Source organism: Moschus berezovskii, chromosome 11 (genome assembly GCF_049115385.1).
Source record: "Moschus berezovskii isolate FMDL1 chromosome 11, NW_MosBer_1.0, whole genome shotgun sequence".
In the NCBI taxonomy this organism is placed as follows: Eukaryota; Metazoa; Chordata; class Mammalia; order Artiodactyla; family Moschidae; genus Moschus; species Moschus berezovskii.
The window spans coordinates 60,260,363-60,283,868 of NC_142470.1; the positions used below are offsets into that span (position 1 = coordinate 60,260,363).

General features: G+C 43.1%; 1 gene segment (V, D, J or C); it reads right to left on the reverse strand.

Annotated features, from left to right (window-relative positions):
- Positions 1 to 22,860, reverse strand: part of LOC148776158 (immunoglobulin kappa light chain-like) — a 68,291-nt gene extending 45,431 nt beyond the window's left edge. Inside the window, 2 exon segments of the V gene segment in view lie at positions 22,078 to 22,387; positions 22,788 to 22,860. Of these exon segments, the coding sequence occupies positions 22,078 to 22,387; positions 22,788 to 22,860 (383 nt within the window).
- Between the last annotated feature and the right edge of the window lie 646 nt (positions 22,861 to 23,506).

Sequence of the window (23,506 nt, forward strand, 5' to 3'; positions counted from 1 at the left end):
CCAAAAAATTAAAACATAAAACGCAAGCAATATTATAACAAATTCAATAAAGAGTTAAAAAATCTTAAAAATAGAAAAAAAGAGCCACATGCACAATCACTTAATTTCTAACAGATGCACTAAAGTGGGGTATAATTTCCTAGTTTTTTGTTTGTTTATTCTTGTTTTACAATAAATGGTGAGGAGCTATTAGATATAGAAATGTAAATAAAATTCTGATTCATCTAGCACTAGGCAAAAATATAAATTAGAGTTATAGTTTTCATAAAGTGCTGAGGCTTCTAGAAGAAAGTTTAGGAAAATATCTTTGGGCCCTAAAAGTAGCCAAAATTTATTGAACAGGACACACATGTAAACTCATGAAGCAAACACAAGAAAACAACAGAGATTAACTAGTGAAAGTGTTAGCTGCTCAGTTGTGTCCACTCTGTGACCCCATGGACTGCAGCTCCTCTGTCCATGGGATTCTCCAGGCAAGAATATTGGAGTGGGTAGCCATTCCCATCTCTAGGGGATCTTCCTGACCCAGGATTGGACCCGGGTCTCCCACAGTGTAGGCAGGTTCTTTGAATACATATTTTATACTACATAAATAGCATAAAAATGTCTATGTAGACATATAAAGGGATTCCTAGGTGGCTCAGATGGTAAAGAATCTGTCAGCAATGCAGGAGACTCAATTTTGATCCCTGGGTCAGGAGGATCCCCTGGAGAATGGAATGGCTACCCACTCTAGTATTCTTGCCTAGAGCATAGCTTGAACAGAGGAGCTTGGTGGGCTACAGTCCATGGGGTCGTAGACTCAGACATGGCTGAGTGACTAAGCAAGCATGCAGACATATAAAGAGTCTTTCAGCATGATTGGTCATCAGGGAAATATAAACTTGCAATACAATACCACTTCATCTTTATCAGTACAGATATTATAAAAAGTCTGACAATACCACATATTGGAAAGGATTGCAGCAACTGGAACTTGTATACATGGCTGGAGGAGTTTTTAATACACTCATCATTTTAGAAAACTATTTTGCAGTATTTACCAAACCCATCCTAATCCTATGACGTGGCACTTCCACATTTAGGAATGTACCCAAGGAAAATGAGTGTATAATTACACAAAAGACATTGTAAGAATATTCCAGGGACTTCCCTGGTGATCCAGTGGTTAAGAGTTCACTTTCCAATGCAGGGGATGCAGGTTCGATCCCTGGTCAGGGAGCTAAGATCCCAGAGGCACAGAGCAATGAAGTCCTTGTTCTGCAGCTAGAGGAAGACCCATTTGCTGAAACAAAAGATCCTGCCTTCCACAGCCACATAAATAAGTTAATAAATATTAAGAAAAGAATATCCCCAAAACAACTTGATTCATAAAAGCTAAAAACAACTCTTTAATTAAAGAATGAATAAATTAATTTTGATATATTCATATATGAGAATTATTCTGCAGTGAAAAGGAACACATGACTGCCACACCACCACCATAGACGCAGTTTAAAATGTACTGGTCGAATAATTAACAGGAAGGTAAGGGGATTCCTCTTATGCCCCCTGCCCCACAAAGTACAGCCTCCCCCATTAGCAACATCACTCACCAGAGTGGCACCTCTGTTACATTTGATGGACCTATATCGACACATTAAGATCATTGGAAGTCCATAGTTTACCTTAGGGATCACTGTTGGTGTTGTGCATTCTATGGGTTGGGACCCATATGTTCAATGAAACGCGTTCATCATTTTAATGTTACACAGAATACTTGCATAACCCCAGAAGCTCTCTGTGCTCTGCCTATTTATCCTTCTCCTCTACTGTACCCGATCTCTGGCAACCGCTGACCTATTAATTATATTCATAATCCTGCCATTAAGAATGTCATATAGTGGGAATCATGTAATATGTAGCCATTCCAGATAGACGTCTTTTACTTAGTAATATGCATTTAAGTTTGCTCTATGCCTTTTTGTGGCTCAATAGCTATTTCTTTTCAGAGCTGAGTAATATTCCATGCACTTCCCTGGTGGCTCAGTGGTAAAGAACCTATCTGCCAATGCAGGAGACATGGGTTCTACCCCTGGGTTGGGAAGATCCCCTGGAGAAGGAAATAGTAACTCATTCCAGTATTCTTGCCTGGGAAATCCTATGGACTGAAGGAGCCTGGTGGGCTAAAATCTGTGGGGTTACAAAAGTGTCAGACATGACTTAGTGACTAAACAACAACGATATTCCATGGTCTGAATGTGCAACAGTTTATTTACCCATTCACTTACTGAAGAACATCTTGATTACTTCCAAATGTAAGCAACTATGAATAAAGCTGCTATTACATCCATGTGTAGGTGAATATAAGTTTTAAACTAATTTTGGTAAATACCAAGAAGGGCTATTGCTGTGTCAAAAGTGAGGGTATGGATGGATATATACCTAGGTAAACACTCTCCAGGTGTTCGCAGGCTATAGCTGGGTGGGGTTAGAGTAGGTTCATTGGCTCTTCAGGTCCACAGCTTACGCTGGGTAATAAATCTGCTTATTACTATCTGGTTGTCTGTGGGGTTAGTATCCTTCTGGGTCCCTTGATGGACGATGTTGAATCTTACAATTCCCACACCAGGGGGCGCAATCCCGCACCTGGAGCACCAGAGAATCACTTCTTCCACTACTGCACCTAGTATCACACTCCCCAGACTTTGAAAGGTTGTATTTAAGACTCACACTCCAAGTACTTTTCCTTTTTAGTTTTTATTGGCGGATAATTACAATATTGTGTTGGTTTCTGCCATACATCAACATGAATCAGGCATAAGTATATGTATGCACCCTCTGTTTTGAATCTCCCTCCCACCTCCCAGCCCATCCTACCCCCATAGGTTGTCACAGAGCACCAGATTAGAACTCCCTGCATCACACAGCAAATTCCCACTGCCTATCTGTTTTACATATGGTTGAGAGTAGCACTGGAACAAACATTTCTATGTATCTTTAAAAATCCCTGCCTGGAATATGTAGACTGGCTTTTCTTTTGCTGAGTGAACTCTGACTGGTGTCATAAACCAGACTCTGCAGGTATAATCATCTGTCCTTTATTAAATCAGGTGGGAAAGAGTCATGTCTGTGCTGCTGACACTGAGGAGAAGCAAGGAGTCAGTGTGCTGAGGAGGCTCCCTGCCCCTTCTACCAGACCTCCCAGAGGCATTCAAAGCATGGGTGCATCTCCAAAATGCTCTCAGCATATGGAGGCACCCAGAGCAGCTGGGGCAGCCCAGCCTCACATGTCTGCTCCCCTGGGTAGTTTATGTTCAGGTGTGTAAACACTGTGGGAGGCATACTATAATTCTGTTGACAGTAATAAGTTGCAGCATCTTCAGTCTTCAGGTTGCTGATGGTGAGGGTGAAATCTGTTCCACATCCACTGCACTGAACCAGGATGGGACCCCTGTGTGCAATCTGATTGCATAATAGATCAGGAGCTTAGAATCTTTCCCTGATTTCTGTTGATACCAGTCTAATTCACTGCCAATGTTCTGACTGGCCCAGCAAGTGATGGAGACTCTGTCTCCTAGAGATGCAGACAGGAACGGTGGAGACTAGGTCACCTGAGATTAGAAGCATAAAAACACATCCCCAAGTTATTACTAATGGTATAGGAAGACTATCCTGTAGTACCAGGAAGAACTGACCACACAGGCAGAGTAAATTCCTAAAGCTCTCCATCCTTACCTGGGAGGAGCCAGAGCAACAGGAGACTAAGGAGCTGAGTGGGCGCCCCTCGTGTTCACTCTGTGTCCTGACTGGGACTGATTTGTGCACAAGATGTGATCAGAGCATTAATAAGTCTCTAGGGCAGTGGGTTGAGCTCCAGTAACACAAAATTAGCAGAGGCTTGGATAGAGTTGGGCATAGCTGCTGGCCAGTCTCCATAACACAGCACAGGTGCAGTGTCTGCCAGATGCCCAAGTCTGAGCTGCTGCTGCTGCTGCTAAGTCACTTCAGTCGTGTCCGACTCTGTGTGACCCCATAGATGGAATTTACCTATGTTCAGAGTGTTTTTCCTTGGAGGCCACAGAATTGGCTCAGCTGGTAAAGAATCCGCTTGCAATGTGGGAGACCTGGGTTCGATCCCTGGGTTGGGAAGATCCCCTGGAGAAGGGAAAGTCTACCCACTCCAGTATTCTGGCTTGGAGAATTCCATGGACTGTACAGTCCATGGACTCGCAAAGAGTAGGACACGACTGAGTGACTTTCACTTCACTGTTCTTTTAGCAGAATGTTCTTTTGTTCTTATGTGCGTGGGTGTGCGACGTTGCTTCACTGTGTTCGACTCTTTGTGACTCCATGGACTGTAGCCCACCAGGCTCCTCTGTCCATGGGATTTTCCAGGCAGTAACAGTGGAGTGGGTTGCCATTTCCTCCTCCAGGGGATCTTCCTGACTCAGGGAACTGAACTGTGTCTCTCATGGCCCCTGCATTGGCAGTCAGGTTCTTTACCGCTAGCGCCACCTGGAAAGCCCTCTTCTGTTCTTGTCAGTGTTCAAAACATGCTTTTCTTGCCACCTTTTCATCCAGGTCCTAACCTGGATGACAGATTTCAAGAAACTGAAAGAAATTTTACAAGATCTCTGTATTTGGTACCTGGGGATATCACTGAGGCTGGAATGTCTTCTTCTTTGACCTCTACTGAATTCATGTGCAGGTAAACGAGAGCTTACACACTAGTGGCAGAGAGGAATATATCCGGGATGTAGAGATTTCTTGGAGTGCCCCTTAGTACTCTCAAGTACAGAGGTAAAATTTAACCGTTAATAGAAGAATATAGTAGCACGTGTGTGTTTGTGTGTTAGTCGCTCAGTTGTGTACGACTCTTTGTGATCCCATGGACTGTAGCCCACCAGGTCTTTTGTCCATGGACTGAAGGCCAACAGGACTGAAGTTGGTTGCCATTCCTTTCTCTCCAGGAATTGAACTCGGATATCCTGCATTGCAGGCAAATTCTTTACCATCTGAGCCACCGGGGAAGCACTGCAGTAACACAATACATGACAAATTTCAAATAGTTGAATCTGTTAAGGAGTAAGAGACTGGAATTACTATACAGCAAAAGGGTTGCTATACAGAGCAAGGGGAATGTGAGTAGTGGAAAGATAAAATTATAAGTGCTCTTCATGACTGACTTGGGCCCAATTTCAGAAAAAAGAGCTCTATATCTGTATTTATGTCTCTATCTCAATTTGCACCTTCTTCCCTTACATTTATTTATAAGGTTTACTTATAGTGATTAGCCTTATAATTCTGTCTTTAAATTTTATTATGTAAACGTGATTGTGTGTGAGTTAAAAAATCAAAAAGCATCCCCTTTGGGGAAATAGAAAGATGTATCTTGAGTTTTACAAAGGGTCATTGTATGACATTAGACTGAGGCGCAATGGTGTTGTATTTTTTTTTGGAATCTTCAACAAGGGTCAACTTGTGTTTTGGATGCTGGAGTTTCACAGAAGTGAGCCAGATGGCCTATTTATTAGCTTAGCATCACTCTGTGTCCACCTGGACTCTAATCTGCATCCCTTCCCAGAATCCCTTGCTGAATACCTTTCATCTAATAAAAGGGGCTTGTCTGTGATTTGAAAATTGGAAGAAGGAGGGACACCATTCATCTCTAGTGATAGTCATGCACCGGTCACCTTGTGACAAGGCAGCGTATGAGAGAGATGTAGGGAACAGTGGCAGCGGGGAAGGAACGTGAGCCAGGGAAGAGAAGAGGGAAGTGCCAGGTACATCAGCAGGCCTGTTGCTGATAAGCGCACCCGGTTCTCAACCCCATCTGGAAACGGAAGGATAGGTCACTGAGTTATTCCACCTGAGATATGAAAGAGCTGAGACATATTTATTCGCCTCCTTCAGTCACTGACTGAGGGTTGTTCCCGGAGGTGCTCCTTCCAGTTTCTCTGGCCCACCAGAGAAGGTATGAGGTAGAAGCCTCCCCCGCTTCAGAGAGGACAAGGAGGTACAGGAGAGCCTGTGGGAGTCAGCAGAAGCACAGAGAAGTGGAAAGACTCAGGACACTGACAGCAATGCTACACTGACCAAGAAAAAAAATGTGGCTTTCAGTCCGGAGTTCCCAGTGTCACTGGGTCTCTCTGGGACACGATCCTGGCGGCCTGGTTGCAAGCAGATTCCTTAGAAACTCACGCCCAAGGAAGCAGCGAGAAATTTGTGCACAGGTTGTACCGCCAGAGTTTGGCTCGTCCAAGTGCTGCCTGCAGAAATACAACTGAGGGGTCCGGCTCCAGGGCAGTGATGCTGAAGGCAGAGTACATTTCATTTCCCTGCTGCTGAACCAGGCTGGGATGCTCCACGCCAAAGCAGAGATCTGAGATATACGGGGGTTCGAATCTTTGTCTAAGTTATATTTGGATCCAAGACATTTCTCCATAAACATTGGCTCTAGCTTGACCAGAAATGGTGACTCTCCCTCCAAGAGGTACAGGTAAGCCAGACTGGCATCTGGGTCAGGATTATGTCCCCACTTACTGCTGAAGAGTAACAGAGAAGAGTGTCCTTTTATGCTGACCCGCTCTCTGGGAAATCAGGTACCAGAGAGCTGCACCTGAGCCCCCAGAAATGGGGGTAGGAAGTGCTCAGGGCACTGGGGGTGCATGAGGCATCAGGTCTTTGCACAGACTTGGGTTAACATGATGAGATAGTATGTGGCACAGAGCAGGCCAGAAACAAAAACAAAAACAAAGGCTGCTAGAGAAATAATTTTTGAACTGTGGCAGTTTATGACCTGAGATGGGAGTAGTAAGCCTGTGAAAACGTCTGAAATACTTAGGAGAAAAATTTGCCATCCCTTGACAAGGACCTGCAGGAAAATGATGCCCCTTGACAGGAGAAAAGCAGTACTTTTGTGATAGTTCTCTTCTTAGCCAGCCTAGAATCACTAAGACTTTAGACTTCAAAAGCAACTGAGTAGATTGACTATCAGTGAGTGGGAGAACGCTCAGGTATAGAGAGACGTCAGTGTAATTTGTATTGTTATTGTTGTTTAGTCACTAAGTCATGTCCAACTCTCTGTGACCTCATGGACTGTAGCATGTGAGGCTTCCCGGTCATTCACTGTCTCCCAGAGTCTGCTCAGACTCATGTCCATTGAGTTGGTGATGTTATAGGTAATTAATATAAAGTCCTTCAATAATCCCAGTGCCCACTAGTTGTTGTTTTCCACTGATCATCAACCTATTTGCCTTCTGAACAGCAACTCCCCTGTCTCACTTTCAGGCTCCTTCCCACACATTCTTGTGGGAAGCCTACTTCATCCAACCTCCACTAAGGATCTAGCAGTCATTGCCTTTGGGGAACATGTGGGGACATTGATACCAATGGATCCCAATCTGAAGGACAGGCAGGAGTGTCCATGATGAAACGGGCTTTTGATGAGAACCAGTCCATGTCCTTGTGGCTCTTTGATCAGTGGTCCCCATCATGGAGCTCCTCAGGCTATGTCTGTAAGTCTAAGGTCTAAGTTCTTTCTTCTCACATGCACAAATCCAATCAGGACTCACTCTGGCCTCTCCTAAGCTGTGAATCCAAGATCACCTTTCTTCCTCCCTTCCTGAGAATCCAGCACTGACTGCCTGGAAGTTTTCATTGTAAATTCTCAAAATATATCTCTGGTAAGAACCTGGCTGGATGAGTCAACAACTTCTCTTTAAGGATAAGTGAGAATGGAGGAAAATCTGTGAACATACATGCTAGTACCCCATAATCCCTGATTTGGTCTTTTCTCATTTTTCTTGTCTGTTTCTTGATGGCAATTCTGTTTTAATGACCTTGAGAGGAAAGAGGGATTAAGACGAACAAGAGACTCTTTCATGCTTAAAATTTCAAGAGAAATGGAGACAGAGAAAGTGGAATTCATGAACTCTTCAAAATGATTTGGTTTCTCCATCCATGGGCACAGCATGACTGAGATGCCAGGGAGGACACGATTTCTTATGGTTTCCCGTCTTTCATGCCTCTGACTCCCCACAAACACTAAAGCAGATCTAAGCTCACCCTCCCCAAGCTCTTCCCTTGACACATCTTTTCTATATAAGTAAGAATAATTTTGGAAGTGAAAGGAAAGCACTATAGCAGTGGCTTAGAGAACAACAGAAAGGGTGAAGGTTGGTGCTTGTAGTGAGGATGACTGGCTCACTGACTGCAGAGAAGACCCAGGTTCTTTGCATATTTATGTTTTACCATCTTTTCCACATTCACTTTTCAATTATTGGCTTAATGCCTCATGGACACAAGAGGGCTGCAATTGCTCTGAACATCATGCCTTCCTGTGTATTTCAGGAAGAAATGCAGTGCAAAGCTCTTTACCTCCCCTTCTTTTACGAGGGTTTAAAACCCTCTAGGGAACCCATCCTCATACTGTCTGTCTTTTATTTATCCCTGCCTGAATGGATAGCATTTTATTCTATTCCCTCTCTGACTTGGGGAGAGGCTTACCCGTCTTCACCTGTCACAGCAGGACAGATTTGGGGCTCCATAAACCTAAGGAGAAGCAGGAGGGCTACTGTAGACAAGGTCAAGAACCTTTGCTGCATTTAAAATTTCACTGTGAATTTAAATTTAAAAAAATTTCAAATTCAATTTTATTACAGCCAAAGCAGTTGAACTGACTGTACATAATAAAATACTGTATGTAACAGTTACATATTTTGTGTATATATATATATGTAGATAGATAGACAGATTTAGTTACAGATAGGCTTCCCAGGTGGCTCAGTGGGTAAAAAATCTACCTGAAATGCAGTAGATGCAGGGAGATGTGGGTTTGATCCCTGGGTCAGGAAGATTAGGCAACTCACTCCAGTATTCTTGCCTCGAGAATCCCATGGACAGAGGAGCCTGGCGAGTTACAGCTCATGGGGTCACAAAGAGTCAGACATGACTGAGTGACCAACATTAACAGAGACCATAGAATGAGACACGAAGTAACAGCTGAACAGCAATAAGAGACCACAGTGTGGCTGGCAGATTCCACAGAACGGGGCCACACTGAACGTCCTGTTAACCTGTACTTCTGGTCATGTACTTCCGGTCTGTACTTCCGGTCATGAATAGCTGGAGTTGCCTTACCATTCCATTTTCATGTTGTTATTGTTGCTTAGTCGCTAAGTTCTGTCTGGCTCTTTGAAACCCTTTGGACTGTAGCCCACCAGGCTCCTCTGTGGATTTAGTAGGCAAGAATACTGGAGTAAGTTGCCATTTCCTTTTCCAGGGGATCTTCCCGATCCAGGGATCGAAGCCTCATCTCCTGCACTGGAGGCAGATTCTTTACCTCTGAGCCACCAGGGAAGCCCACATTCTGATATATATAGCCCAAATGGTGTAAAGGATGACATGCAAAGACCAGCTATTCCGACTTTCAACAAAGGATTCCAGATACTAGAAAAAGTACTGATTAGACTCTCAGGCTATATCCTTGACAGCAAGCACAGTGATACCAGGACAATAGATCTGATTGCAGAGAAGGCTGCCAAGTGACTGATGGGTCGATGGTATAAGCAGTGTACATTCGCTGGTCAAAGAGATGACTTCCCCCGTTCTGGGACTGAACAGGTTGGGATGAGATTTCATCACATTACTAAGAATGACAAGCAATTTAAAACTGATGACTTATTTGTTTTTGTTTGCTTGTCTGTTTTTGTGAGCAGTCCTAGACTGTAGAAACTACTTGGAAATGTGGAACTCATGGATTATTTCTGGAATTTCCACTCAATATTTTTGAACCATACTTGACTGCAGGTAACTGAAACCATGGAAATCAAAACTGAAGGTAAGTGTGGATTATTGTACACAAGAAGCCTGGTAGGCTACAGCGCATGGGTTTGCAATAGAGTCCTACACAACTTAGCAACTAAATAGCAGCATTATATACACACCCAGCCTTCTTGTGATCATTGCGGTTCATGTGCGCCTTCTTGTGGCCATTTATGGAGCGACAACCCTGTGGTACTTTCCTTTTATTTGAACACATCGTGTCTAGGGCAATGTGTGTTTCTTTCTTGCAATTTTCAAACATGTTTTCTCTCAGATGGTTGCAACAAATACAGTCGGTTGCCAGGTGCTATCCAAGAATGTGGTCACTTAAGATTGTAATGTGTAGTTTTCAGTTAGATGTTAATTGTCTAAGTACTGCAATTTCCCCACCAAATCTGGGATCCAAAAGCTGTGGAGGCCACACAGTCATTTGCTGTTCAAGCCTCTCTGCTCACAATGGAGTAGCTGTCAAGTCATCAGGTTTGAAGCACAGGATTCAGTTAGTCTGCATTTACCCTGCACTTTTGTTCTCCTGTCTCAGTCATAATTCACGGGGCACAGCTTCTCTCTTAAGTTTCACTGGCATCCCTCAGTTTCCTTGGGAGGTGCTGGGAGGACAGGGTGATGGTGCACTGGGAAAGCGGTCTTTAAATTCTCAGTTCTTACTAGCTCTCAACTTTACTCTGGTTAGTGATGTCACAGGAACCGGGTGGTACCTCTTCCATGATGAGGACCCTTATTTATCTTTCCTGAAACAAGCACATCCTGCATTTTTGTGGTAGTGTAAGCCTACATTTACTGAAAGATTCAAATTGTCTGAAGTACACATGGAACAAAGTGTCTGAAGTTTGGGAATCGTGTCTTTGGTTTCCACTTTGCTTCCTGGTTTTACAAAAGGCGATGAACCTGTACTGTTTAAACTTTATGAGTGTCCTTTGGGTGTGTGTCTGTGTGCTTAGTTGCGTCTGACTCTTTGTCACCCCATGGTCTGTAGCCTGACAGGCTCCTCTGTCAATTAGATTTCCCAGGCAAGATTTGCTATGCCACCCTCCAGGGGATCTTTCAGACTCAGGAATCGAACCCACGTCCCTTGTGTCTCCTGCATCTCCTTCATTGGCAGGCAGATTCTTTACCACAGTACCACCAGGGAAGACTATACCAAATTTTCCTCACTGAAATTCAGGGACTTGAATCTTGAGTGCACATCTCACAGCTAAAGAAGGCTCTTCCTGACCTCTGGTCCTTACAGATACTGCTGCTGCTGCTAAGTCACTTCAGTCATGTCTGACTCTGTGCAACCCCATAGACAGCAGCCCAACAGGCTCCGCTGTCCCTGGGATTCTCCAGGCAAGAAGACTGGCGTCGGTTGCCATCTCCTTCTCTAATGCATGAATGTGAAAAGTAATAGTGAAGTCGCTCAGTTGCAACCCCATGAACTGCAGCCCATCAGGGTCCTCTGTCCATGGGATTTTCCAGGAAAGAGTACTGGAGTGGGGTGCCATTGCCTTCTCCATTACAGATACTGCTGCTGCTGCTGCTAAGTCGCTTCAGTCGTGTCTGACTGTGTGCGACCCCACAGACGGCAGCCCACCAGGCTCCCCTGTCCCTGGGATTCTCCAGGCAAGAACTCTGGAGTGGGTTGCCATTTCCTTCTCCAATGTGTGAAAGTGAAAAGTGAAAGTGAAGTCGCTCAGTCATGTCTGACTCATAGTGACCCCATGGACTGCAGCCTACCAGGCTCCTCCGTCCATGGAGGCTTTCAAATCAAATTGATGAGGAAGAGAAGTAGCTGATATTGATACAGACTCCTTCTGCCCAGATACTAGGTCAAGATTTGCTACTTTATCGAAACATGAAACACATCCTTCTTTTCTTTTTTTGCTCTAGCATTGTACTGGAAAGATAATGACAACATCAGTATACTACAGTCCTTTGAAAAGGTAGTTTTTGGACTGCTCAATCTATCATTAAAAGCTTTGATCTGTCCATGGTGCTAAACTAGAATTCATGAACAGTGCCACTTTGTTGGAAGTAGTTTGTGACCCAACAGGATTCATTGTTTTCTTTGACATTTATCATTCTCCTTGAACTTATGAATACCTAGATCACAACCAGGCAATGATTCTTAGGTTACATAACTGTGTCCCAACTGCACCCAGACAGAGACTTCTCAATGGTCAACACCCCTGAATTTACATTGTTGATATAAGAAGGACTTACCAAGAAGTGCTTTTGACTCAAAACAGCTTCCTTTGACAGATTCTTACTGCCCTGGTTAGGAACAAATACAAGAGGCTATGATCAGGAACCTATCTTTTAAAAATATTTATTTATGTATTTTTTTTTTTTTTTGACTGTGCTCGGTCTTCATTGCTGTGCAGGCATTTCTTTAGTCATGGCAAGCATGGGCTACTCTCTAGTTGTGGTGTGTGGACTTCTTATTGCAGTGGCTTTTCTTGTTGCAGAGCATGGATGCTAAGGTTCATGGGCTTCAGTAATTGTGGCTCGTGGACTCTAAAGCACAGGTCCAATAGTTGTGGCACACGGGCATTGCTGCTCCATGGCATGTGGGATCTTCCTGGATCAGAAATTGATCCTGTTTCTCCTGCGTTGACAGGCAGATTCTTTACCACTGAGCTACCAGGGAAGCCCAACGACCTATTCTTAACTCTTGGGAATATTGCAGAATCTACTGCTAAGGCAATAGCTGCCAACAAAATTCCTTAGACTCTCTGGCTAGAGTTGATTTTAATCATAGGATTGTCCTCGATTCGCTTTTGCCACCCTCTTCTCCTTTTGCCTTCAATCCTTCCCAACATCGGGGTCTTTTCCAACGTGTCAGCTCTTCACATCAGGTAGCCATAGCCAAAGTATTGGAGCTTCAGCATCAGTTCTTCCAATGAATATTCAGAGTTGATTTTCTTTAAGATTGACTGATTTGATCTCCTTGCTGTCCAAGGGACTCTCAAGAGTCTTCTCCAGCACCACAGTTGAAAGTATCAGGTTTCGATGGGTGGCAGAAGATATGGTTAGATAGCATCACACTGACTCAATGGAGATGAACTCAAGCAAACTCCAGGAGATAGTGAAGGACAGAGAAGCCTGGCGTGCTGCAGTCCATGCGGTCTCAAGGAACTGAACACAACCAGCGACTGAGCAATAACCTGATTCTCTTTTAACTGAGCAAGGAGATGCCTGTGCTGTGGCCAATACCACCTGCTGTGACTAGCTTAACTCTTCTAGGGAAATTGAAACTTGGTTATGTAAAGTGATCTAAAAAGTTGACTTTTTCAGCAAGGTCTTTTTTTTTTTTTTTAATATTTGATGTTTATTGCTTAGGGTCTTGGAGGCCAGGACTTCAAAGTACACTATGGAATAGATATTGTCAATTATTCTGCTTATAATAATCATAGTGGTCCCTCTGGTCATGTTCCCTCAGATTTTCACATGCATGCTCACAGTCCTTGGATACCAAGCAAATGATTCCCCTAAGACTGGGACAGTCCAAAAGAAACAAAGAAACCAGTTTAAAAGCTGTAAATCTGAACTCACGTTCTGTGCATATCACAGAGATTAAACAAAAACTGTCATGACCTGTGAATATCCACAAAGGAACAACAAAGCTAAGAAAACTACAGGAAAAACTTGGGACGCACTCTGCTCTCTTGCTGCTTCTGCCACGCCAACACTGTTGCTCAGATGGAGACTTAACATGTGGTACCTAAAGTGTAGCCAAGGCTCTTGTGGTCCAGAGCCCTCACTGAAAACTATTCCCTGAGATCTCCACCATCTTCCTCTTATGCAGACTCAAAGAATCTGCTGTCAGTTCCCCAGAGAAGCTGCACTTTGAGCAGCTGAGCCACCCAGGCAGGGAGGTTTGTGTTCAGAGCTGTATCACTGTGGGAGGAGCATATGAATCTTGAAAACAGTAATAGACTCCAGCATCTTCAGCCTGCACACTGCTGATTGTCAGTGTGAAATCTGTCCCTGACCCACTGCCAGTGAACCTGTCTGGGACCGCAGTATCACGGTTGGAAGCCTGATAGATCAGTTGCTGTGGAAACTGGCCTGGTTTATGTTGAAACCAGTTCAAATAGGTTTTTCCATCACTATGCAGGAGGCTCTGACGTGACTTGCAGGAGATGGACGCCGTCTCTCCAGGGATGACAGACAGGGAGAGTGGAGTCTGGGCCAGCACAATGTCTCCACTGGATCCTAAAATAATCAGAGAAAAGGATAAGATTTAAGACACACTTCACAGTCATACACAGAATTTTCTGTTTGTTGTTTCCTTTAGGCTAATACCCAAAATATCCCATTTCAAAATGTATCAGAGCTTCACAATGTAAAAAGTGCTCTCTAGGGCTCATGCCCATTTGCCCACACTTGCTATGTCACAGTTTTCACCAGAGCACATGTTGTTCCCTCTATATCCATCCTCATTCTCTCATGAAAAAAAACATCACTGACCTTTGCAGAGGGTTTCCATCTAACATGTGGACAAAGATCCATGAAGAGCAGTGCTGCCCCGGAGCTCACCCTCCCTCACACCAACATCCTCCTTCTCATCCCCCTCTGCCCTTACCTGGGACCCAGAGTAGGAGGAGCCCCAGGAGCTGAGCAGGGAACCTCATGTTCGGAAGTGTGAACTGAGGAGTCCTGATAAGTCAGAGCGAGACCAGAGCTGAGCTTTTATCTCAGACTTGCAAGGGAAGGGCCTCCCTGGGGAGCAACATGCAAATCTCCAGGTTGGGACAGTGGTGTGGACAGAGCCCAAGGGAAAGAGTTGGCCTCTCACGTCAGTGAAGTAACAAAATATTTTCTGTTTGTACCTAAATAGAGTTAACATTTATATGCTGTCCAAGCGGAGAGAAGGCACAGGTTTAAACGTTTCCTTCTGTTTCCTCTACCAGATTTCTCCTTCTTTAGCTCTTTCCCAGGCAGCTTTTATTCTTCTCTTCAATGAGTTTTCATAAATATACTCAACTTAAGCTTTTTTTCATATTTGTTTGAGTCTAGCTTTGGTTTTCTAAAGTTGTAATTGAGATAAAACACACACAGAGTGGAAGAAAGTAGTCTTAAACGTGCAACTGAATACAGTTTTTATGAATATTCACTATCTGCATGATAGTAGAGAATATTTCAAACTCTTAAGACATATCCCTTTATTCACCTTCCAAGTCAATAAATAACTGTTCCTGGTAGTTCAGCACAGGTAACTGTTACCCTGAAATCTATTACAATTGCTTTTTTCCTGGATTTAGACTTCACAGAAGAAGTAAACGGTTTATTATTGCTGTTTATAACTTTGTTTTTGTTTCTTTTCTATTTTTGACACCTTTATTTATCCCTGTATATTTGAGTTGCCATCAACTGTCATTTCCTATGATTATGAAGGATTTCTTCCTAAATTTATTTTTTTATAATTAAATTTATTTATTTTTAATGAAAGAATAATTGTTTTACAATATTGTGTTCATTTCTGCCCAGCATCAAAATGAGTATTTCTTCTTAAATTTCTTATAGGAAACATTTGTTAGTAATGATTTGTCTTCATTTTTGTTTATTAAACCTATGTAAGGTACTCAATTGAAGATAAACTGGGACAAAAGCTGAGAATCTTAGGATCAGTTCTTTTTATTTTATCTTCCAGAGCTTCAGAAATCTACAAAATTGTAATATAGATTTTTAGGAAAAACAATTAAGACCCACTGGAAAAAACAAGATTATTAAATCACTTATGCTGATTTTTTAAATCAGCCATAATGATCTTTAACGATTTTTATCTCCAGTTACACAAATTGAAAGTTCAGAACCATAGAAACAAGGATTGAATGAAATAGTTAGTGGTCATTTCTTTCCTTGAAGTAAGTATACATCTTCTGTGTCAGTAAGTGAAAGTGGTGGTTTTCTGCCTTAGAGGAGCAGCAGGCTTACAGGAGTGAATTTCATATCTGCTTAGTTTCTTTGACCAGGAACCATGGATCACCCAAAGTTAAATGCTCTTTGAAGTATCAAGAATGCTCAGCTTTCAGTGCTTCCAGAGATTTTCATGTACATTCTTCTAAAGAACCTATTAGGACATGCAGAGAATAAGAACTAGAAATTTAAAAAAAAAAAAAGTAAATTCTGAACTCCCTCGAACAGTCACAGGAAGAACTAAACCTTAACAAAGATCTATAGGCTATGATAACTTATTAAAAACTTCCTCAGACATACCCTCCTCATACTTCATATTCTTTTTCTAGTTAATTGGCAACATCTTCAACCCAGAGATTGATGCTCTCACATTCTGAAATTCTAAAAGCACTGGACACAGTTTGAAACCAGTTGTGAGAATGGACTAATTAATCTTTATCCCAGAAAACCTAATTGCACCCAAATGATTTATTTAAAGCAAAATGAAGAGGAGAAATGGATTGATTATGTGGAAAAAATTAAAGCAAATATTTGCAAGTCAATAACAATTTTGGTTACCCTACAGGCAAGAGCAACAGTTGCAGTTTGTGGCTTACTGCAGAAGTTTCCAGATTCAGTAAAGTAATTTACCTTTATTTCCAACTAAACTTGTAGTGTTGGTCTTAATGATAGTTCAGTCTACACTGAAATCATATAGAAATAAAAAAAGAAATAATGAAAAATCTTTTTAACAAAATTTGTTTCAATGTTAACATTTGCAGAGAGAGAGAGACAGAGAAAGACAGGAGGGAGGGGAAGTGTAATTTGAATAATCACCCTTTTAGCATTAAATCTACAATGTGATAGGGGCTTCCCAGGTGGTGCTAGTGGTAAAGAACCCACTTGCCAGTGCAGGAGATGTGGCTTCAATCACTGGGTGGGAAAGATCCCCTGGAGGAGGTCACGACTATCCACCCCAATATTCTTACTGGAGAATCCCATGGATAGAGGAGCCTGGTGGGCTACAGTTCATAGTGCTGCAAAGAGTCAGACAGGACTGAAGCAACTTAGCACACACTACAACGTGATAGACAAATACAACAGTCTTTGGACAGGAACTAGTACTCTTGCCTGAAAAATCCCATGGAAGGAGGAGCCTGGTAGGCTGCAGTCTGTGGGGTCGCTAAGGGTTGGACACGACTGAGTGACTTCACTTTCACTTTTCACTTTCACATTGGAGAAGAAAATGGCAACCCACTCCAGTGTTCTTGCCTGGAGAATCCCACGGACAGGGGAGCCTGGTGGGCTTCCGTCTATGGGGTCGCACAGAGTCGGACATGACTGAAGTGACTCAGCAGCAGCAACAGCAATAGGAGAAAGATGTATATTAAAATTTTGACTTGACTGCCCCCGAGTGTGCTTTGACATAATGACCAGGTGAAAGTATTAATAAGTAAAATATTAATATGTGTACAGAAATTATAATTTCCAATGTCAAACCCTCCTAACTAGAACACAAGCCCAGAAATTGTCTCAAAATAAACAAAGTCATCTGAAAATAATCTGGGAACTCTTTCTGGGCTGCCTGGTGACATTCTGGTGGTGGTCTGGTGGCTGATTTCCTCTGGAAGTACATTCCAGACTATATTTGGAGGCACTCTGTTCTACTGCTGCTGCTGCTAAGTCACTTCAGTCGTGTCCGACTCTGTGTGACCCCATAGACGGAAGCCCACCAGGCTCCCCCGTTCCTGGGATTCTCCAGGCAAGAACACTGGAGTGGGTTGCCATTTCCTTCTCCAATGAGTGAAAGTGAAAAGTGAAAGTGAAGTCGCTCAGTCGTGTCCGACCCTTAGCGACCCCACGGACTGCAGCCTACCAGGCTCCTCCATTGGCATCAAATCACATGAAGTCTTTTCCCCCACTGATAAGGGAGCTCTCAGGTGTACCCCATAAACAGGGTGGGGGTAGTATTTCCTTCAGAGTTTAATGTGTGTGTTTTTCTTTAAACAAAGGAATTGCTTGCCAGCATCATTGAGTACTAAAAACAACACATTCCACATCTATGAACACAGGTCTGACTCATGGACCAGGGGACATGGAATCTGCCAGATTTCAGAGGGGCCAGAAAAGCAAAGGGCTCTGCAGTAGGTTTAGCCTGTGGTGCAAGCAGCCCTGCCTCCTGGGCCGGTGAGGACACAGAGAGCTGATCAGAGACATCAGCCATCAGGACATAATTGACACTCAGAGAACACATGGGTGAACAAGAGTAAAATATATATTTCTTTCTAAACAATTGCTGAGATAGGTCATATGTGGGTCACAAGACTGTCAATAAAATTAAATGAATTCTAATTATATAAAGTATAGTCTACAAACCAAGGAAATAATATTCAAAGTCAGTAACAGAAAGCAATCAGAAAAATCTTCAAGTATTTGGAAAATAAATAAGAAACTGCTTTAAAAAAAAAGCTAGAGTCAAAGAAGAATCCAAAGAGAAAAGTAGAGCTCATTGTGAATTGAAAAAAATATTGTGTATCAAAACTTGTGGGAGGAAAGAAAGCTGAATACATAGCAATAAACTTGTGTAGTAAAGATGAATTGCAATCAATCACCTTAGCTACCACTCTGAAGTACTAGTAAAATTTTTTTTTTTTTGAAGTATTAGTAAAATTTTTTAAAAGTTACAGTAAAATACAAGGGTCTTTCATGAAGAGGGACATGGCCATGTAGACTGTAACGCAGGTACAGTGACACAGGTGCAGCTTGTAGGACTAGAATCATCTCAGGGTGAGAAAATGCATATTTCTGGCTTCAGATCTCCCGCCCATTTTTTTGGTCTGGGTTGTTTATTTGTTTTTTGATATTGAGCTGCATGAGCCCTCTGTACATTTTGCAGATTAATCCCTTGTTGATTGTTTCATTTGCAAATGTTTTCTCCCATTCTGAGGGCTGGCTTTTCATTTTGTTTATGGTTTCCTTTGCTGTGTAAAAGCTTTTTGCAAGTCAGACAGCAAAAGACAAATATCATATGATGTTGCTTACATGTAGAATCTTAAAAAATGGTACAAATGAACCTCCAGAACAGAAACAGAGTCACAGATGTAGAAAATAATATTATGAGTACCAAGGCGGGAAGGGGAGGAGGGATAAACTGGGAGACTGGGGTTAACATATACACACTAATGTATACAAAGTGCAAGTTCAGCTGCTTCAGTTGTGTCTGACTCTTTGCAACCGTGTGGACTGTAGGCCTGCCAGGCTCCTCTGTCCATGGGGATTCTCCAGGCAAGAATACTGAAGTGGGTGGCCATACCTTCCTCCAAGGGATCTTCCCAACCCAGGGATAGAACCCATTTATAAAGTAGATAACTATTAATAATAAGAACCCACTGTATAGCACAGGGAACTCTACTCATTACTCTGTAATGACCTATATGGGAAAAGAATCAAAAAGAGTAGATATATGTATGTGTAACTTATTCATTTTGCTGTATGGCAGAAACTAACACAACATTGTAAATCAACTATACTCCAATAAAAATTAATTTAAAAAGCAGCAAAAAGTGCACATTACTAGTTTCACAAGAGAAAATTTTGAGAGTGGATAAGCATTTTGAGTAATTACTCAGAGTGACTTCAGTGGTGAGGAAAGTCAAAGAGGATGTTTAGACAATGTTATTATGGTTCCTTATATATGTGAGCTTTGAGCTGTTCAGAGGCCAAAAACCACTGTAGCGCAGGCAACTCTTTACTCTCCAGCTGGTTGGTGAGAGTGATGATCTGCTGGTAAAGTCATGAAGCGCTTGCCTTGAAGGGATTCAGTGGCAGTGGTGATGTCATAACCAGACTAGGATGTCCTCCCAGTGACATGACTGAAATTCTGTGCAGCCATGAGGTCAGTAGAGAACCTAGTAGATGCTCCTGGGAGACATGGCAGCCGTTGCTTGGAGGGAATAGAGTGTGAGCACCCTTATGGGGAGAAAGATGGAGCTCAGGAGGCTGTTCTAGTGATGCCTTGACCCCTGTTTACACAGAAGAGGTGCTCAGGCATAGGCCACCATGACTGTGGTGTCTTCCTCAGGCTCCACAGTCATTTCCACCTGAGCCCAGCCTGGTGACAGATTGTCCTCCGGGCACCACAGCTGCTCCTGCCACCCTGAGGGTTGAGCCTCTGGAAAGCTTATGTTTGGGGCCATTATGCTGTGCAGGGTCCCATGAGCGGCCTGCTCGCAGAAGTATGTGTGTTGTCTCCAGTTTCCACACTGGTGATTGTAGTAGAGCATCAAGAGAATTTGGGATGGATGTGTGTCTCCATGGTGAATATGTACAGAAATACACACTGAAATTTGCCATTTGTTTTTGTACGTGTTAGAAGCCTTGTATATGGATGATTTTGAGGGACTTTCTAGTTAAGTATGGGCTTCTCAGATGGTGCTAGTGGTAAAGAACCAGCCTGCCAATGCAGGAGATGCAGGAGGTGGGAGTTCGATCCCTGGGTCAGGAAGAACCTCTGGAGGAGGGCATAGCAACCCACTCCAGTATTCTTGCCTGGAGAATCCCATGGCCAGAGGAGCCTGGCAGGCTACAGTCAACAGGGTTGTACATGACTGAAGCAACTTAGCATGCATACACACTAATTAAGTATACAATTTTAATTGCAATTGCTATGGAACCCATTGTGCTAAAATAGAAAATCATGTCTAATATGTTTATTTCTTTAACCAGAAAGTATTATATTGTCCTAGCAATCTGGAATTATTTTCCTTTGACCATAGCATGTCATGACATGTAACTAGCTGGCCAATTATTAATTCAGAAATATTTTTAGAACATTATTCACTTTCTATACAACAACAGTGGAAAAAATAGACATTAGATGACAGAAAATTGCAAACTTTAAAGATCCTTTTCCAGTTAGACTAATGTTAGTCTAACTGGAAATTATTCTGTATTATTAACTTTATTCTGTATGACTGACTTAATAATTCAGTTCAGTTCAGTTCAGTTCATTCGCTCAGTCGTGTCCGACTCTTTGCAACCCCATGAATCACAGCACGCCAGGCCTCCCTGTCCATCACCAACTCCTGGAGTTCACTCAAACTCATGTCCATCGAGTCGGTGATGCCATCCAGCCATCTCATTCTCTGTCATCCCCGTCTCCTCCCACCCCCAATCCCTCCCAGCATCAGAGTCTTTTCCAGTGAGTCAACTCATCGCATGAGGTGGCCAAAGTATTGGAGTTTCAGCTTTAGCATAAGTCCTTCCAATGAACACCCAGGATTGATCTCCTTTAGAATGGACTGGTTGGACCTCCTTGCAGTCCAAGGGACTCTCAGGAGTCTTCTCTAGCACCACAGTTCAAAAGCATCAATTCTTCGGCGATCAGCTTTCTTCACAGTCCAACTATCACATCCATACATGACCATGGGAAAAACCATAGCCTTGACTAGACGGACCTTGGTTGGCAAAGTAATGTCTCTGCTTTTTAATATGCTATCTAGGTTGGATCTTAACTTTCCTTCCAAGGAGTAAGCGTCTTTTAATTTCATGGCTGTAATCAGCATCTTCAGTGATTTTGATCCCCCCAAAATAAAGTCTGATACTGTTTCCACTGTTTCCCCATCTATTTCCCATGAAGTGATGGGACCAGATGCCATGATCTTCGTTTTCTGAATGTTGAGCTTCAAGCCAAACTTTTCAATCTCCTCTTTCACTTTCATCAAGAGGCTTTTGAGTTCCTCTTCACTTTCTGCCATAAGGGTGGTGTCATCTGCATATTTGAGGTTATTGATATTTCTCCCGGCAATCTTGATTCCAGCTTGTGCTTCTTCCAGCCCAGCGTTTCTCATGATGTACGATGTACTCTGCATATAAGTTAAATAAACAGGGTGACAATATACAACCTTGACGTACTCCTTTTCCTATTTGGAACCAGTCTGTTGTTCCACGTCTAGTTAACTTAATAATTAAGTTAACTTTATTCTGTATTATTTTCCAAAATTGCCTACGGTTATTAGACTGGATGCATTTAATTGACAAATGTAGACAAGGCAGGGCGGAGGAGGCTGACTTTTTACTAGCCTCCCTTTCACAGAACTGGCTGTTACAGGACACAGAACCCCCTACAGTCCCTGCTGCTTCTGCCAGGACCAGGCTCTGCCACTGATGGAGCCTTAAGACATGGTACCTGAGGGGCAGACAAGACACTCATGGTCCAGAGCCCTGACTGCAAACTCTTCCCCCGAGATCTCCACCATCTTCCTCTAACACAGACTCAGAGCATCTGCTGTCAGTTCCCCAGAGAAGCTGCACTTTGAGCAGCTGAGCCACCCAGGCAGGGAGGTTTGTGTTCAGGGCTGTATCACTGTGGGAGGCTCTTCTGTACCTTGGTAACAGTAATAGACTCCAGCATCTTCAGCCTGCACACTGCTGATTGTCAGTGTGAAATCTGTCCCTGACCCACTGCCAGTGAACCTGTCTGGGACCCCAGAGTAACGGTTGGAAACCTGATAGATCAGACCCTGTGGTGATTGGTCTGGTTTATGTTGAATCCAACTCAAATAGGTTTTTCCATCACTGTTTACCAGGCTCTGACTAGACTTGCAGGAGATGGAGGCCGTCTCTCCAGGGATGACAGACAGGGAGAGTGGAGTCTGGGTCAGCACAACGTCCCCACTGGATCCTAAAGGAATGACAGAGAATTAGGAAGCTACAAATGTTAGCACCCATTTTTATTGTTTCCATTTTCTGATTTATTTCAGCTAAAATATCAATACTGCTTTGTATTACTCTCATTATCCGTGATCATACAGCAAAATTGTACATCACAATAATGAACTTGATATCTGCGAAGTGTAAAGAGACCTCTAAACATCCCCTACATCATCCCCACTTCCCCTGTCACAGTCCTGACCAGAGCACAGGACCTTCTTCCTTCTGGCACATTCCTTACTCTCATAGATCTAAGTGTCCCATGCCCATCTGCACGACAAGTCATACACATCTAACAGAGCACATGTGGAGAGCAGTGCTGCCCCCAGAGCTCACCCTCCATCCTCCTTCTCATCCCCCTCCGCCCTTACCTGGGACCCAGAGCAGGAGGAGCCCCAGGAGCTGAGCAGGGAACCTCATGTTCAGAAATGTGAACTGAGGCATCCTGATAAGTCAGAGCAAGACCAGAGCTGAGCTTTTATCTCAGACTTGCAAGGGAAGGTCCTCCCTGGGGAACCACATGCAAATCCCCTGGTTGGGGCGTGGACAGAGCCAGGAAGAGGGTGGGAGGGGTCAACTTTAAGCAAAGTGAAATAAAGGTCTTCTGTGTTTAGATGGCTACAGTCTATACTGCTTGGAGCAGTGGGACAAAGAATCTCACTGTGAAAGTGCAGATTGTTTGCAAGAACCCAGGGCACATGGGCCAGGACTCTAAGAAAGCAAAGGGGACCCTACTTGTGGACACATGTGTTCAGGGTTAGTATCTGGGGGGGAATGTCCATCTCACTCTGATTCTTCCCAGCTGATCTAGATAAGAGGACAACTCCTTCCCCACTAGTACTGACCCTCAGAATTCCCTCCAAAGAATATCATGAAGTTGAGCTGCTTCAAGAACTGTCAGATAATTGAAGTTCCCAAGCTACCTGTTTAAGAATATTAGAATCAAGTGTTAGAATTGATCCTGGCAGCAAATGAATTACCTTTCAAAGAATACTTAAGTCAAAAGAAATTGCCAAGGAAAAAAATAATATATATGTTGTTCAGAGAGTTAATAGTTCAGTTGAAGACAATAAAAATTTGATAAGACTTT